Source organism: Artemia sp. Qi Xiang Cuo, chromosome 21 (assembly GCF_049724085.1).
Source record: "Artemia sp. Qi Xiang Cuo chromosome 21, ASM4972408v1, whole genome shotgun sequence".
Classification (NCBI taxonomy): domain Eukaryota; kingdom Metazoa; phylum Arthropoda; class Branchiopoda; order Anostraca; family Artemiidae; genus Artemia; species Artemia sp. Qi Xiang Cuo.
Genome location: NC_142814.1, coordinates 19,169,030 through 19,188,258, shown reverse-complemented (window position 1 = coordinate 19,188,258; position 19,229 = coordinate 19,169,030). Strand labels below are relative to the sequence as shown.

At 34.6% G+C, this 19,229-nt stretch overlaps 1 protein-coding gene across 1 annotated transcript; it reads left to right on the top strand.

Annotated features, from left to right (window-relative positions):
* Positions 1–410: 410 nt before the first annotated feature.
* On the top strand, positions 411–18,671 carry LOC148939314 (uncharacterized). The gene is made up of 3 exons (XM_089107016.1): positions 411–615; positions 4,336–4,440; positions 18,373–18,671. Exons 1-3 carry the CDS (start codon positions 417–419, stop codon positions 18,459–18,461), a joined length of 393 nt encoding a protein of 130 aa, XP_088963142.1. The 5' UTR covers positions 411–416; the 3' UTR covers positions 18,462–18,671.
* The last annotated feature ends 558 nt before the right edge of the window (positions 18,672–19,229 follow it).

Genomic DNA, 19,229 nt, shown 5'->3' with positions numbered 1-19,229 from the left:
AACTTTTTTCAACTGTGAAAAAAAAAGGTGAAAACACTGTAAAAACAGTTCGCTGTTCTACTTTTAACATCTTCACTACACCCACCGTCTTTACTAAAAAATACTACCTAGGTACGTGAAGCTGTCCACTCGGTCAATCTTCTTGCTACCCGAAATTACCTCTTCACCTTTGCTTATTTCTAATCTTAGTGACTTTGTCTTCTTAATATTAATTTTCAAATATATTCTTGCACCCTGAACTCTCAAAACGTCCAAAAATTTATTCATTTTCATTTTGCAAACATTTCCATCGAGGATGCTCAAATTGTCAGGATAATCTAAGTCGAGGAGAGTTTTACTTTCTTTACTTTCTTTAGAATTATTTCGTATCTTTTTATTTGTATCTAAAAGATTCAATATTTTTAGTTTCACAGCCAATGGAATCAAGACATGTCCCAGAATACTTGGACGATAATCGGAATAAGGTAGCATTTCAGCCGGAGATGGCAGTACTGCCAACGGGAATGGCACATGAGATTACAAATATACCAGTCAGTGATGAAAGCGACGATTTAAGCCTCAGGGAAATGTTATATCAAATGGGAAAAATATTTTTCAGACAAAGTATTAAAACAGGTATTTTTTTAAAGTTTTCGCATCTGCTCATTTCTTACATGATGTCAATGTGGATTTCCCCTCCCCTTGAATGCCCTCTCAGTACTAATTCCAGTAATTCATTCTGTTGTAGCAAAGCCGAGTAACCCAAGGGTATAATGGTCATTTATAGGAAGACAAATATTAATTTGAATTTGCTGGAAACTTGTCCGATGGCTTTAAAGCGGCGTTCACATGCGTGTCTACCTAGAAACTCATGTCTAGACACGTTTCTGGCCAGAAATCAATGTCTATGAAGTTACCGTTCACAAGAAGAATTCAGTGCTTAGCTAAAACTGCAAATTTAGTTTCAAATAGATTACAGTTGTAATTTCTAGCCAATCAAGAGAGCTTGTGCTGGCAAAACTTTCAAAATTGTAATCCCTATTTTTACTGGCGCAAGATAAGGGATGAGGCAAGCCAAACAATTGCCGTAGTGTGCTTTACTTTTATGTCTGGTGTTGCATATTTGCCTAAAACGAAAAAAAAATAATGAGAAAACAAAAATTAAAATTCAGTTTAAAAATATAAACATAGATGATGAAAATAGTGGAACTTGAAACATTCTGATTGGCTGCAATCGAAAATCCTAGACTTTGAGTTCTAGAATCCTGAACTGGATGCTTAGCTGTAACTTGTCTAGCCAAGCACCAAGTCTTACTTGTGAACGGTAGTTGTCTAGACATTGATGCCTCCCCTGACACGTGTCTAGACATGGGATTCTAGCTGGAGGATCTGTCCATGAAGGAAGGTTTCATGGGGGAAGGGAAATTGCCATGAAGGGGGTGCCGAACTTGCCAGCATTATTTATTGGTTATTGGGAAGTATACAGACATTTTCTGGAAGGATTTTTTTCTGGAGGGGGGGGGGGCTGGAGGAGGGGGTTATTCGGGAGAATCTATCTGTAGAGGATGTTTCTTTGGGGTAAGGGACATTTCTATGAAGGGGGCGCCTGATTTCCAAGCATTATTTAAAAAATGATCAGAAATTCAATTTAAAAAAAACAAGTTTTTTCAACTGAACATAAGAAACAACATTAGAACTTAAAACGAACAGAAATTATAACGTATATAAGGGGGTTCTCCCCCGAGTCATTACCTCGCTCTTTACGCTACAGTTTTTTTAGTGCTATCAAAATAGATATTTATTCTAATTAAACGGCCTTAGTGCTTCAGAGGGTTCGTGAATTATTTTTTTTTTTTTACTTTTAACGTAAAGAGCGTGGTATTGACTACGGGGAGAACCCCCTCATATACGTAATAACATATACGTAATAAAAAAACAATAAAAAAAAACAAGCGATACGGCTCAATAGTAATCGAAACTTTTAAAAACGGAATTTTGATGTCAATAAATGTATCAAAAGAATGGGTTTATAATGCTGATTCTAAATATATAAATTTTATTAAGTTTAGTATTACTCATCAAAGGCTACGAGCCTGAGAAAATTTACCCGATTTTTAAAGAGGGGGGAAACATCCCCTACAAGTGAAAGAATTTTAATGAAAATCACACCGTCAGATACAGCGTATCAGAAAACCCTATTACATAGGTTTCAAGCTCATATCTGCAAAAATCTGCAACTTTGTATTTTTTGCCAGAAGAAAAATATACGAATATAGAAGTTAGTTACGTAAGTTAATTTGTAAATTACGTCATAACCAAATTTAGAGACATCCATTTAACAAAAGAAAAGTAAAATTTTTATGCAAATTGTATCTACTTATTCAATGCCGATGAGCCAAAATAAAAGCTGCATTAACTAAAAAACGGTCAGAAATTAAATGAAAAAAACAAGTTTTTTAAACTGGAAGTAAGGAGCGACATTAAAACTTAAAACGAACAGAAATTATTCCGTATATGAAAGGGGTTGTCCCCTCCTCAACGCCTCTCTCTTTACGCTAAAGTTTGACTCTGTCTCACAACTTTATTTTTTAAAACAATAAAAAACTTTAGCGCAAAGAGCGAAGCGTTGAGGAGGGGACAGCCCCTTTCATATACGGAATAATTTCTGTTCGTTTTAAGTTTTAATGTCGCTCCTTACTTTCAGTTTAAAAAACTTGTTTTTTTTATTTAATTTTTTAGTAAACTCAGCCTGACAACATCAGTTTGGTGATGAAGGATTTTACTTAGTAGTTATTTTAGGTGGACGATAAACCATTTTTATTTTAAGAGGAATTTTAGGCCTCATGTAAGTGGTAGCAGAGTTCTTACACGCAATCTAGAAATTGTGGTATGGTCACGATTTCCTAAGAAATCTCATTTACTTTGATATATTTAAAACGTTAACATGTTTTTTCGTCTAGTCAGACAAAACATATTTAGTATTTTTTATATTTTATTATGTTTGTTATTATGCATTTAATATTTTAACTATGTTAACGTCTGGTCATACGTTAACATATTCACTAAGCCAGAATTCAGTAAGTCAGTATTAGCTAATTACCGACCCACATACTGTTTATGATCAATTCATACTAAGCCATAATTTTCAGGTTTCTGCATGAGATCTTTCAAATCCAGTCCCGAGCCTCCTTTGAATCTGAGTAGCGTAATCGCCTTTAAATCTTTGAATCCTTTGAATCTCCATTGAATCTAGTGGGAATATTTTGAGTGTGCCAAAACTTAAACAACCTAAATTACCTTGTATATTAGAGGGACAGACATGTCAGAGCCTTTATATAAAATAGTAAAAATAATGCTGTTGAGGATACGAATTTTTAGCCTGAAAAGCACATCAAAATAAGTGATATGTACTCGGCGCATGTACAAAGACCCCACTCTCCTGTTTTTTCTAACGTGTTGTACGATTCTTGTTCACAAGTCCCTCTCTGTGGTACGTATGAAACAAACGTTTCCTCAAATTTGTAACAGAAGTCAATTGCATGTAAACTAATCAGCAAAAGTTACATACCCATCGTCATCAGATGACAATATTTTAACAGTTGGATATTAGTCGAAGACGTAAAACTTATGCCAACTCTAGTACGATTAAACTTACGAATGCGATTAGATGAAAAAGTAAAAATCGCAATTTGAAAAGTTTCAATGTATCATATCATTCATGATACAGTTTAATAATGTTGAAAACTTAGGATGATACTCTCGACTGCAAAAGGCTCTCATCTTAATGGAGCTACTCCCTCAAGTGATACAGCACGACTTCTCTTTTTGGAGAGCAACTCCAAGAGCAGTCAGATGCTACTTTTGGAGAGCAACTTTAAATTTGTAGTGCAACTTGCTTCACTTTATAGTCAAAACATATGTTTTTAGTAACAAAACTAATTCTTTTAAAATGAACATTTTACAGATCCTGGGGAGGATTGGCAACTTTCCAACTAGAACAGACCTATTCGTTCGAAAGCATAGTGTTGGTTTTTAGAAACAAGAGTTTGGCGTTATTTTGTAGTCAAAAGGAACATTGGTCCCCTGTGATCCTTGAGTCACAGAGACTGAAGACCTTTGTAACATTCCGATTCAAACAAGGCGCAACAAGCCTGCCTTTCTTTATCAGGTGTTAGAAAGGGATTTGGAGGTATATAAGGGTCATGGACTCACTTTAAGCCTCCAATTCCACTGTTTTGATGATCTCAGAACGGGAAGTATTCACCCTATTCTTCTATCTTTCTGTTTTTGAAAAATAACAACGTTATTTTTCGTTTTTCAACGTCATTTTTCAATGTTATTTTCATCATATTTTAGAGGGTGCAAGAGACACTGAAAAAGCTCTTCACAGTCTAGCCAAATACCTAGATGACGAAACGAACACGGGTCGAATTTCTGAGCAAGTGAAAGCCCAAATACTTGGTAAGGTTGAATTTATCTGCTTATTATTATTTATTTTAGTACTTTCTAAAAGCTTCTTTTCAAATGCAGTATTGATTTGTAATTTGGACAACTAACTAAGAAGCGATACTAAAACCTCAGAAATTCTTTGGAATATGAGGCTGTGGAATTCTATACGAAGAGTTTAATTATAATTACAATGATTATGTCCAAAAACGTCACCTTTTCGCGTGATTTTTATTAGAATAGAGCTTTGATTTGACACTCAAGAGTTTTCTGAAAGCTTAGAAACGTTTTTAAAATCTATTTTGAACTTAATAATAATAATTATTGCAATATTAGCTGCTATTTGTGCAGAATGCATATATTAAGGTCTATATTCGACTTTTGCAGCATCTTTTGTAGAATGGCAATTTTATAATCGCATGTGAATGCGAAGATCTGCGAAGAGTTTGATTGTGATATACTGATCAAACAGTTCATGGTAACAAACTGTAAGCAAGGAGCGCCCCAGCTCACTAATAACCGAAACTCTAAAAACTGGAATTTTGATACCAATCATCAAAAGCATCGGATTTTTACGCTACTTTAAAAAATGTAAGTTTCATCAAGTTTAGTCTCACCCATCAAAACTTACGGGGAGGATGAGAAAATTTGCCATAGTTTAGAAAAAAGGGGGAAACACCCCCTAAAAGTCATAGAGTGTCATGAAAGTCAAGAAAGCCTTAAAGTCATGAAAATCACGCCATCAGATTCAGCATATCAGAACACCCTATAGTAGAGGTTTCAAGCTCCTATCTGCAAAAATGTGGAATTTTGTATTTTTGGCCAGAAGAAAGGTCACGGATGCATGTTTGTTTGTTTTTGTTTTTTTCCCCCAAGGGTGATCGCATCGACCCAGTGGTCCTAGAATATCCCAGGTGGGCTCATTTGAACGGAAATTAAAAGTTCTAGTACCTTTTTTAAGTAATAAAAGAATTGGAGGGCAACTAAGCCCCCTTCCACGCTCATTTTCTCAACAAAGTCACCGGATCAAAATTTTGATATAACCATTTTGTTCAGCATAGTCGAAAAATTTAATAACTGTATCTTTGAGGATGACTTAATCCCCCACAGTCCTCGGGGGAAGGGCTGCAAGTTGTGAACTTTGCCCATTGTTTACATATAGTATTGGTTATCACAAAGTATAAAGACCTTTTATAGGGGGGATTTTTTGTGCGGGGGGAGCGTCTGGGGGAGGGTTTACGTTGGAAGATCTTTCCATGGAGGAATTTTTCATGGGGGAAGGAGGATGGGAGTTTTTCGCAAAGGGGGTGTCGGATTTCTCAGCATTATTTAAAAAACGATCAGAAATTAAATTAAATAAGACAAGTTTTTTTTCAACTGAAAGTAAGGAGCAACATTAAGACTTAAAACGAATAGAAAATGTTACCTATATGAGGGGGTTGGCCCCCTCGTCAATACCTTGTTCTTTACGCTAAAGTTATTTTTAGTACTTTCAAAAGAGCTATTTATTCTAATTAAACGGCCTTTGTGATTCAGGGGTCATTTTTAAACAGTTGGAACAAAATTCACACTTTAGCGTAAAGAGCGACGTATTGACTAGGGAGCAAACCTCCTCATATCGTAATTTCTATTCGTTTTAATTTTTAATGTTGCTTCTTACTTTCAGTTTAAAAAACTTGTTTTTTTATTTAATATATTTCCAAAAACTGCATTGCAGAACGTATTTGTTTCAAATCAATAAACTTTTAAGATGCCTGTACACTGTCAGTGTCATTGCCAGTAACAAAATGAAAATTGTGACTATAATATCAACTGTTTCGACAGAGTGTATACGTTACTTTCAAAACTTTTATCTTCTATCTACATTTGGTTTTTGCCGTGTCTATTAATAAGTGATACAAAAATCTAAGAAATTGCTTTGACTTCAAAATTGTGAAGTTATGAAGCGTTTGATTGTGAATAGATTGATACATATCCAGAGGCGGAACTAGAGCAAAATCTTGGGGGGGGGCAATGTGACAAGGGTCCCAATAAGAAAAATCTTGGGGAGGGGTCAATGTGACAAGGGCGCCAATTATTAATCAAATTGACAATTTTTTTTTTAAAGTGAAAACGGAAAAAAGCAAAAATTGAGGGTACCAGAAAAATCTCGGGAGGGGGGGGTCCTCAGACCCTTCCTGGATCTGCCTGTGTACAAATCCAGGAGTTCTATATGATTTGTACGATTTTTCTTAAAAGAGCCGTATTTCAAGTGTCAATCTGGAGCTTTCTGAAATTGTTCAAAGCATTATTTTCAAACCCCCAGACTCCTAAAGTATAAGGTATATACTCTCTCCCACCCAATATTTTAAATTCTACATAATACTGAACAAACCTAAATCAAGTTAAAAACAATTTTTAATGAAATTAAAGAGCGACATTGACACGGTAAATGAACAGGAATAGATGAGGTTTGAGGGCGCTTCAACCCCCGTAACTCCCCGTTCTTTATGCTAAAGTTTTATTACTTCAAATAGCGACGAAGACCACACTGCCTTTCCATCATAAACAAATAAGTAGAACAACAGGGAAATTTTTATACAAGACAGTGGACCGCAACTTTAAATGAATGTTTCGACCCTATATCCAAGGGCCGTCCTCAGCAGAACAGACGAAGAGAATAAAAACAATTTAAAAGAAACTAACACTAAAATTCAATCGTTAAAAATGAAAGGTTTTTTTTTAAATGTTTTAAAACAGCCCTAATATCATTACTTCAAGGAAGTTCAACCAGGACTGGTACTCCAACGAAGTGGACAGAGAACAATTCATTCAGATGGAATTAAAATACTTACAGACAAGCTTTTAAAGCTAATCTCGCCCTCTTGGCAGCCAGCGTAGATGGTATATTCGTAATAGGTTGAGTGGAGTCATTTACTGATTTTTTAATATAATTAGTTAAATCATTTCTAATTAAATTTGTATATAAGGCATTAAGCGAATATTCCCCCAAATCTCTATTTGAAGAAATATTACTATTTATTTTGATTTTAATTTCAATTGCCTCTCGAACAACCTGTTTTATGCCTAAATCATTGCTAATAAGGCAAGTTTCTTCAAAAAGCATTTTATGACTAGGGTTATCATATATGTGACTGCTTAAAGCAGAATCAAAGGAAATATTTGTACTATTAGAATTTAAAGCTTTAGTTATGTCATCTTTGTGTTGTTGCAGGCGTTTTTCTAAATTTTGATGGGTTCTACCAACATAAAAATGGCCACAGTCACATGGTATTTGATAAACCCCTCTATGGCGAGTAACTGGGGTTATATTTTTACCAGAATTTAAGAAATTCATGATTTTAAAATTGTTTGTAAATACGACACAAAAATTATTTTGCGTGCAAACTTTTTTTAAACTTGTAGTGACTTTTGGAATATATGGAAGGTAAATTATATTTGAGGGCTTGGCGGGAACTTCACATTGTAAAAGACCCTTAATTTTACGGGAGTGTCTTGCCAATCTTCGGCTAATTGTATTGTTAATAAAGACAATAGGATAACCGTTTCCAAAAAGTATGTCTCTAATAAAATTTAGTTCATCTGTGATGTAAGATTCAGAGCATATATTTAGGGCATCATAAAAAGAGGTTTTGGCTATCCCTATTTTAACTTGTGGGGGTTGATTGGATTTGGAATGCAGGTGTATGTTGTTTTGTGTGGGTTTTCTGTAGGTTGTAAATTCCAGCTTATAGACATTTAAACTTATTTAAACTTCAAGACACGGACCTTTACTGGCAATTTTAATTTCTAAGGTAAATTGTATATTTCGGTCATATGTATTAAGGTGATATAGAAAGCCCCTAAGTTCAATGACCCCATAATTCCAGAGCGATATTACATCATCCATATAACGCCCCCAATATACAAGTTTTAAAAAATATGGATTTAAGGCCCAATTTTCAAGGTGTTCTACATAAATGTTCGCTAATAACCCGGATAGCGGCGCACCCATAGGGAGATCATTTTTTTGTTGATAAAAAGAATTACGGAACTGAAAATACATTGAATACTTATTACACATTTTGACTAGAGACATTAAAACCTCACAATCTATTCCTGTTGTTGAATCTTCAAATAAATGATAGTTGTCTTCTATTTTATTTTTTAATAACTGCTCAGATATTGCTATATCAATATTTGTGTACATAGAAACTATGTCAAAACTACTTACTATCGTGTTTTCTGAACTGTTCGCATTTTTAAGTTTTTCTACTAAATCTACCAAATTAAATATGCACGATTTTTGGGAATAAAGAAACGGTTTAAAGGCTGTACATAACCACTTTCCAATATTGGAAGCAGGGGCTTTCGTACATGCTACAATTGGCCTCAAGGGAATACCTTGCTTGTGTAATTTCGGTAAACCGTAAAACTTTGGGCAAAAGCTACCTCGGGGGAGAAATTTATTATAGAATTGTGGGGGGATTTTGCAATTTTGTTTTAGATTCTCTAATTCGGTTATAATTCTATTCGCAAGCTTATCAGTATAGTTGTGAGTCATGGAAGTATATATATTTGTGTCATTCACGTATGAATAAACTTTATTGTCGTAATATAAGATACCCATGACTACAAGTGACTTTCCAATGTCTGCTTTAGTTATTATAATTGAAGGGTCTTTGCAAAGATTAGACAAAATTTTCATGTCGTGCGAAATTTCTGGTGTCAAATTAGTATGGGATGTAACTTTTTTTTGGCTGCCGTAAAGTGTATTAATAAAACAAGACCTCACTTCATCTGGGTTAGAAATGGATGTGTGGTGTTTGTGCAAAGAAGATTCTAAGGAGGAAATAATTTCTGCCACAGGAACCTGTTTTGGTGGAAAAGAAAATTTTGGACCTTTTTCAAGAGTTTGGATTTCCTTAGGTTCAAAAGCTCTAGAGGAGAGATTAACGATAGCGGGTCCTGGAGTGAACCTCGGGGTATAAACACGATGATTCATCGAAGATTCATACCTCAGTTGATTGATTATATTAGTATGTTTTTTGCCTAAGCTAATAAAATAAAAGATATCATAAGTCAACTGCTCCCCCTAAGCTAGACACAAACAGCTACGAAGACCACACTGCCTGACCATCATAAACAAATAAGAAGAACAGCAGGGAAATTTTTATAAAAGACAATGAAACACAACTTTAAATTGTTCTACTTATTTACTTCAATACTTCAATATTTCTTTTCTTACCAATACTTAAAAAAATGAATTATGTTTCTTAAAAGCAACAATCTTTCAAAAGAATATATGACGCTGGATTGATAATGGAAGAGCATATTTTTTACATTTGCCTTGAATAGAATTGAGGGTTGAGTAGTACAGGGTATGGCTGAGGGGGCTTCAATCCCTGTAGCTCCCTGTTCTTTATCCTTAAATTTTAATACTTCAATATTTCTTTTCTTACCAATACTTAAAAAAAAGGAATTTCTCGCTTCTTGAAAAACGTTATGCTGATGTTGATGTGCAGTTTAATGTAGAAAAGTCTTCTGTTTTGTTTTTTAATTGCCCTGAAGATAATGCTATTGTCAGGCTTGGTGGAGTTACTATAACACTATCTAGTCACATTACGCACCTTGGCCTGCCGATTGATCATAATCTTCGAGAGACTCTGTCTTTGCTTATTGAACACCTTTCTAAAAAAGAGCGCATTGCCTATGCGGGTGTTGTCACTAGCCGTCGCAATTCGAGCCGTAAATATTTGGCTCGTCTTTATAATGTAGTAGCTTTGCCTCATGTCTTGTACCTGTCTCCTTTTTGGAAGCTCCTGAGTGCACGAAACAAGAAAGGCATAAGGTCGGTATTTTTCAAGTATGCCCGATATCTTCTTCAAGTGCCGCCTTTTGTTAGAAACCGCCATATTGCTGTGAAATATGGAATTGCTGAGCCTCTGAGTGCCGTGGAGGAGGTAATTCATAATTACGTCAAAAAACTAGAGCTCCTGGATCACGAGTGGGCCCACCTTCTCAAATAGTTGTATTATTATGTAGTTCTTTCTGTTTGTTTTTGTTTTTCTTGCCAATTTTTGCTTTTTCTTTCTTTTCTAGTTTGTGCTCTGTCTTTTTCTGTTAATTGTAAGACAGGTTATTAATAAAATTCATTCATTCATTCATATGACGCTGGATTGATAATGGAAGAGCATATTTTTACATTTGCCTTGAATAGAATTGAGGATTGAGTAGGACAGGGTAGGGCTGAGGGGGCTTCAACCTCCGTAACTCTCCTTTCTTTATGCTAAAGTTTTACTTCGATACTTCTTTTCTTACCAATATTTTAAAAATGAATTCCGTTTTTTAAGAGCAAAAAACTTTTAAAAAATATATATGTCACACTGGATTGATAATGAAAGAGCTCATTTTTACATTTGCCTTAAATATAATTGAGGGTTGAATAGAAGAGGATAGGGCTGAAGAGCTTCAGCCCCCGTAGCTCCCCGTTCTTTATACTAAAGTTTTAATACTTCAATACCTCTTTTCTTACCAATACTTAAAAAATGAGTTCTGTTTCTTAAGAGCAACGAAATTTCAAAAAAATATATGACACTGGCAAGGCCGTATCCAGGGGGGGGGTTACCCGGTTTGAGTCAAAAATTAGTAACCCCCCCCCCCCGAAAAAAAATCCTGGATCTGCCCTTCCATTATCCCTTCCAAAAATAAGCTCTTCCATTATCAATCCAGTGTCACACTGGATTGATAATGGAAACTTATTTTTTACATGTGCCTTAAATAGAAACAGTTTTTTTTTTTTTTTTGTGCAACACAAAAATTTAATTGAAAGAGGAGCAAGGGTGGTTCCTTGAAATCAAAATTAGAAATATCGCTCTTCACTTTTGTGTGAAGGATCTTTGCTTTACTTTTGACGCAGATAATTCCGGAGACCACACTGCCTTTCCATGACGATAAATAAAAGTTCAAACAGGGATAAGATCCTTTTAACAGACAATGATAAATTTCACAAAAATACTAGATATTTCTGTTACATATGCAGTGGCCGTCATCAGTAGTGAAACTAAACTAAAACAATTAAAAACAATAATCTATATACGAAATAAAATAAAACTACACATTGTTTAATAATCTAATTCTTTTCTAATCAAAAACGGAAGTTAGTCTCTTTGACCCTCTTGGACCCGGTTCATTAGCGAGATTATTACAGCATAGAGACTCTTTCGGAACATATTTTTAATTCTCCAGACCATTTTATTTTGTTCGATAATGTCTCTTTGATTTCTAGGGACCGGGGTTTAAAGCAAAATTTTCGCGAAACTCTTGAAATTAAGAAAAATTTTATTCAGAAACATTGCTTTACATCGTGACCCGGGCGAATTTGGTTTGAACTCTATCTACGATAATTTATTAAAATGTGATAAAGCAAAGTTCAACTCACCCAATGTAATTAACCTCTGTCCAAGTGTTAGTTCATTCAGCGCTAATGAACCGGATGCTGCTTAATTAAGCAGCACGCTAAGGGGACTACAAGAGAATCTTCGTCTCCTAGAGACCCTATACAGAAGAATAGGACTACGAGTCAGCATAGAGAAAACGGAATTTATCGTTTTTAGCGGCACCAACTCGACCAATTCCAATCTTGTCCTTGATGGTATCAGAATTCAGCAGTCCCAGTCCCTAAAATGCTTTAATATCACGCGCGGTCTGACATCTAGGTCAATTAGAGGCTTGTTGACCGAATCAATCTTTAAATCTATCCACTCATGCGGAAAAGCCGTCAAATGCAAGTGGTCATTATTGGATTTTATTAAGTCAAGACTATTCAGTACTGTCGTCTCTCCTGCCATCTGGTACACATCACCCTTGTGGGAAATGTTGTCCCCCACAAAGCGTCGAAAAATACGAACCACGTATTACACATTTGCAAAATTTTTGCTGGGACTTCCACTAATATTTTCTAACACGGAGATCTCATCCATATATGGAATCCTTGATCCATCAACCAAGGTGATTGATCTAGAACGGAGAGCCTCAACACGATCCCTCAGTAAACTCTATGACTCACCGCTGACCCAACTGTTTCTGTGAATGAAATACGTGCATTTAATTTTTAGTGTCAAATATGTTTTTCTTCTTTCTTTTGTTTCATTTTGTACTCCGCTTTTTTTTACATTTATATATATATACATTTATATATATATATAATCCTTATAGGTAATATAGGTTATAGGCTTATAGGTTAAGGCTTAAGAATCCTTATAGGTATATGGTAATCTAAAATGACACACCGGCACAGTGGTGTATTTGGGTTTTATAAGAATTTTGTTCTCATGTGCACAACATGCTTATAACCACATTGTTATTCATTCTTTATTTATTTTTTATTTTTTCATTAAGAACAAATAAAAAAATTTTAAAGTAAAACAATAAATAAAAGTTCAAATAGGGATAAAATCCTTTTAATAGACAGTGATAAATTAACCGGATGCTGCTTAATGTTAAATCTTTCCTTATGACATCCTCCAATCCCATTCGGCTTGCTTTCCGTCTGGCCTAAGATGGTTGGCTGACAAGGACGATCTTTAGCAATCTGTCACCCTTCATCTACAGAACATGTCGTAGCTATTTTAATCTTACTCTCATTATAGCCCTAGAAAGTGGGATTAAACGGCATTTTTCGTACAGCCAGTAGGGGTTATAGGCCTGGGCGGGGGGGGCAGATTCTCCCTTTCCCCCAATTTTTCTGACATCTTACATTGAATATTGCATTAAAAATGATATTGGAATTCTTTGTAGTAATAAAATAAATAATGTATTTTGTTATCTACACAAGAATTTACTTTTATTCACGCGTGTAAAGTTTGTAATAACATCCCTTTTGTTCGTCAACAATATCAAAATCAACTAATTGGAACACAAAATCTTTTAAATTAGATGCCAAGTCAAGCAGTTCGTGGTAACGCATTTACCATTGGTGGTATACTATATTATTTTTAGTGATACAGTTTTTACAGAAAAAATTAAATGAATATTCAAAATAAGTGTAAAATTGCACCCCTTTTGGTGATACAGTGGTGATGAAGTTAATGTTTTTTCATATTTATGAGATAGAAAGTTTGAAGACTGCTTATCTAGAGTTAGAGAGAGCCTAATATACAATTTATGGGCATATCAAGTTCAGTTTGTTTAACCCGTACTGAAGTTGTATAATTCCATTACAGGCTACTGATTCTTTAGCTTCAGCTCAGAATGTAACTTTAGTTTATTTCAATACCTTATAAGGTAATTTATCGCAAAATGGAGTTTTGGAAATATGAAAAATCATATTAAGAACGTTTTCTTGTTGTTCATAGTTCTTCTTTTAAATAAGATGTCAAACAGTTCGTGGTAACAAAAGGAGTGACATGGCTAAATAGTAGCCGAAACTCTAAAAACGAAATCTTGATGTCAATAAATATATCAAAAGAATCGGCTTATTATTTTGATTTCAAATATATGAGATTCATTAAGCTCAGCGTTACTCATAAAAGGCTACGAACCTGAGAAAATTAAAAGGCTACGTGCCTGAGACCTTCTTCTTTACGTTAAAATTTGACTGTTTGTCCCAATTTCTTAAGAACGTCTCCTGAGACACAAGTGCCGTTTAATTTGTATAGGAAGCTTTTCTAAAAGTGCTAAAAACTTTAGCGTGAAGAGCAAGGTATTGAGGAGGGAGCAACCTCTTCAATAATTTTGTTTGTTAATAATTTTTTTTTTCGTTTTGAGTTTTATTGCTGCTCCTTACTTTGAGTTGAAAAAACTTGTTTTTTTTATTCAATTCATAGTAAAAAAAAAGATAATCTTTCAAATAATTTCAATACTACTCGATGCTTAAGATGCCTTAGTTTGAATATGACGTTTGGTATTTTGGAGTTTGTTTTATTTAGAATTTTTTAAGATTAAGTGACATAAGTGGGCTATTAGAATATCCATAGTAGGTAATTCAGGTCCGTTGCTATTTGAGCCAACCTAAAGCGTACATCTTTGTCCAGGACTAAGACAGATTTAGATGATCTACTATGTATTTAAATTGTAAAAACATTATTGACATTTGAAAAGAGGTTTAATTTCCCAGAGTTGTTGCTATGTATTGAAATTACAAAAACATTATCGACGTTTGAAAAGAGGTTTAATCTTCAAGAATTTATTACATCTTTGTCCAAAACTAAGACAGATTTAGATTAACTACTATGTATTTAAACTGTAAAAACGTTATTGACATTTGAAAAGAGGTTTAATCTTCCAGAGTTGGTTTTGGATTCGGTTCATGGTAGTGGCTTGACTGATTTTTTTTTTCAGATTTTATTATTATAATACATGGACAAATAATTCATTATAGTTAAAATTTATGATAAAGCCGATATTTGTAACTTTTTCGCCATTAAGTTTACGATCGTGGAAAGTAATGTACATTCGAATATGACCTATTTGGCTTTTTACCCCCAGCTAGTTAGATTTTCCAGTAATTATTGATTTTTTTTTGTAAAAGGGTCAACAAGCTAGTTAATAGACTAACCTTCTGAGGTTTCCAAGTACTTGCATTTGAAAAATATTGTCTATATTTTGATAATATTCTCATATTATGGAACAGCATATACAACTTTCCTTATTATATTCTACCAAATTGGTAATCTGATAGGTTCTCTTCTTTTCTTACTTATATAACTTTTTATCTATTTCATGATTGTGCAATATAACTAACCTAAGTTTTACTCAAATGCGTTGGAACCATACTGTGACGTCACAGTAGTTCTTGATCTGTAGGCGTTCAGAAATTACTTGTAAAACAAACTACAGTCTCGGATATCTAATTAAAGGTTCCCAAAGATTGAGTATCCAGAAAAACCTTACCTTTGTTCAAAGAAACTTTGCTTTTCGTGATTGTAGTTCAAAGAAAGAGCTTATGGGATTAAATACATCTTTGTTTAGCAGTAGACATAAATATCACCTTTCTCTCATTTCTTACACTTAATGGGTTCTATTCTCGTTCAGAACTAGGGTAGGTCACTAGTTAGGTCACTGGGTCAAATTTGACATGTTGTTTTTGATCATCAGTGTTTGATCATGTTGACTTTGGTATTATCAACTACCCGATTACAACCCAGAAAAAACCCTGTATACACATTATAAATGCTTCAGTTTTCTACAGCCTAGTGAAATCAATGTTATGTAACATACCACCCTTTGGATTACCACATCCTGAAGCAGTATGTGCTAAATACTTTGTATGTGCTCATTTATATGCTACTAAACGAAATCTGAGCCGTCCTAGCCAAGGGGTTAGCGCTCTAGACTTAGAATCCTTACGTCAGGGACAGGCTGGGGCGCCCTGAGGCTCATTTTATTGGGGGGCGATCTTCGTAAATTTTACCGAATCTCTACCTGATTTATGCCAAATTTTCTGCAGAAATCAAGAATTTTGCCAAAATTTCAACATCAAAATTTTTTTCATAACGAAAATCCGTCAGAACCACTAACCGTCAGAACGTCGACAGTCATAACATCGACACGTCATAACATCTAAGAAATTTTTAGATGTTATGACGTGTCGACGTCCTGACGGGTAGCGATTGTGACTGTCGATGTCCTAACGTGTCGATGTCCTGACGTGTTGATGTTCGGACGGATTTTCCTTGTCGACGAAATGACGTTTAGTGCTTGTGACGGTTAGATGAAATGGTAGTACCCCGATGAACAGATCTTGCTTACAATTTACTTCGTGTATCGGGCCGAAAATCGTCTCCTTTTTATGATTTGGCCACATGGAAAGAATTAAAAAATTATATCTATGGAAGTAGACATTTCAAAAAATGAAATAATACAAACATAAAAAAGAATAAAAACCAAGACCTGTAGGTATCGAAGAGTTTTGGATATCCAATTAAAGATTCGCTAGGATTCAATATCCAGAAAAGCTTTATCTTTGCCCGGAGAAACTATTCATTTCGTGATTGTCGTTCAAAGAAAGAGTTTATGGGATTAATTATATCTTTTTGCCAGCTGTAGACGTAAATGTCTCTCTTTCTATTTCTCCTACTTAGTTGATTCTTTTCTCCCACGAGGCTATTAGTTATTTTAACCTTTTAAGCATTGTTTACTTATTTAGTACTATATAAGGTATTTAGGTTACATCTGGCTAGTTAGGACTACGAAGATGAACAAAGGTCGCGCTATCATTGTTGCAATAATACCTGTTCATGTGAACGGTGAGCTATGGTTTCTCTCTGAGGTTTCTAGGTTACATCTGGCTAGTTAGGACTACAAAGATGATCAAAGGTCGCGCTATCATTGTTGCAATAATACCTGTTCATGTGAACGGTGAGCTATGGTTTCTCTCTGAGGTTTCTAGGTTACATCTGGCTAGTTAGGACTACGAAGATGAACAAAGGTCGCGCTATCATTGTTGCAATAATACCTGTTCATGTGAACGGTGAGCTAAGGTTTCTCTCTGAGGTTTCAATATTCACAATAAATGTTTCGAACAACGAATCATACCTTTAAAACTGGTGAAAATAGAAGTTTCCTACAGTGTTGCCAACCTGAAAATTCCAGTGTGTTTCACCCCTTTCTTCTAAAAAAAGATGAAATAGCATGTTCCGTTATTGAGCCTAAATTCAGTCTTTCGAGTCAAATATATTGATAAGGTTGGAATATTTATGTCTTGTGTCTTATACTTCAAGAAAAAATGGCGTAACAAGCGGGTGTTAAGTATGTGGAGCCACATTATGGCTAAGAAGGAAAGTCTAAATTTACTCAACAGAACCTGTGTAACTGAACCCTCGTACAACTGAATTCCCGTTAAACTGAATTCCCGTGCAATTCAACCCCATTTAATTGGACCCTCGTTCAAGTGGCCCTTCGTGCTCCCAAATCTAAATTTAATGTTAACTGTGCTTTTTATGTTTATTTCTTATACAAAATAGACATAAATCATTTCTAAAACCACAAAGCCTGTTTATGACAAAATGAAAAACGTTGATATCCTTTTACTGTTGCTTCGAAGGACCTATTTTAATTTTAGTGTTTAGTTTTTTTAGGTTTATTTTGTCCTTAGGACTTAAATCCAAATATTTTTTACCCTTTATTTACTTTTACGTAACGGGGACGGTCATGCGGAGGTCTCGAATGAAATATCTTCATTTTTATCCTTTTTTTGACTAGCTGGAAATCCCTTGTTTCGCCTTCTTCGCAATGTTCTTCATAAAAAAAGGTCAATGAATGAATATTTACCACCATATTTGTTTAAGCATTTACAGAATTTTATAAGGTTCAAGGTTTCTGACGAATGGTTTCCTTGAGGTCACAGAGAAACAGAAAGTTTACTTGTATAAAATGTGTCACGAAAAGTGTTCGTTCTTTTTACAGGCTTAAAATTTTATACAAAATAACAAATCAGATTTTGTGTTCTTTTACTAGTTAAAAATGTTACACAACAGCAACAGGTAAAAAGGCAGAGTTAGTTGGCCTTCCTTTCTGACAAACGCTTAAGGAATCATGTGATTGACTTGCAAAAATACATCACAAAAAAAGAGCAATGAAATGAAAGCACACTTTTTGACAGGGTAGTATAGGACCGTAATGTCTCATTTCCTATTTTGTCTCATCTTTCTCAGGTCCTTGTTTATCAATCAGTCTCCTTATTTGGTACGGGTATAGTTGTTGCAGTCAAATTTATGCTACTTTTTCAGTGAATTGGTGGCCAGTTCCACTACCACATAATACAATCAATAAGTTATTTGCATAGTGTATTCAAGCCCTTGCTACCCCATTGCCTACCAAAAAGGAGTAGATAAATAAAATAAATTAAATTCAAGATAGGTGAAGCGGTTACTTTTAATGTAAAGATGGTTTGGCCTAAAAAATTAATTTTTATGGCCACCCATTTTTATGGTTTGATATTGTAACCCAATTTGTTTTCTTTTCCAGAAGTCTTGTTCGCCTCTCTTGTTGATGCTGTGAATGAAAACGGAGAACTGAGCCATTCAAATTCAAAAGCAACAGAGAGGCAAGAATAATGTGCGAGGACAATATCCCTGTGGAAGAGAGAAGATGGAACGGACGAACAAATATTTTCTTCTTATATTAATCTATTATAGGAACTTATATGGTGATTTGAATGTACAGCATATAAAACAGAAATTTTAGCATTTGAATAAGTTAACTAAAAATGGTTTTAGACTTACTGGAATTTATTTTAGTCAATAAATCAAAACAGTTTCAAGTTGAAGATACTTAAATCTTAATTTCCAACCAATCATTTCAAACATTTCTTAGATAAGGGACTATCGACATAAAAAATAACCAATAATATTATCAAACGACGGATATTATGAAGCGATGAGTAACATTGATATGAGTAGTAATTATACAGGCTGATATATTCACAAGCCAATTGCGGAGATCATGGCAACTGATACCGTCATGGTCAAGACGAAATGGCGTGCCCCATACTTTCTTATTTTTTTTTTTACAATTTCTACTAAGAGATATTTGCAATATCAAGCCACATGAGGCTGAAATAGCCACATATGCTCCTCTTCCCCCTAACTTATTGAAAGTCTTGATCATTTTTCCTTCGCATAAATTTTTTTTTTTTTCAATTTCTACTAAGAGATATTTGCAATATCAAGCCACATGAGGCTGAAATAGCCACATATGCTCCTCTTCCCCCTAACTTTTTGAAAGTCTTGATCATTTTTCCTTCTCATAAATTTTTTTTTTTTTCAATTTCTACTAAGAGATATTTGCAATATCAAGCCACATGAGGCTGAAATAGCCACATA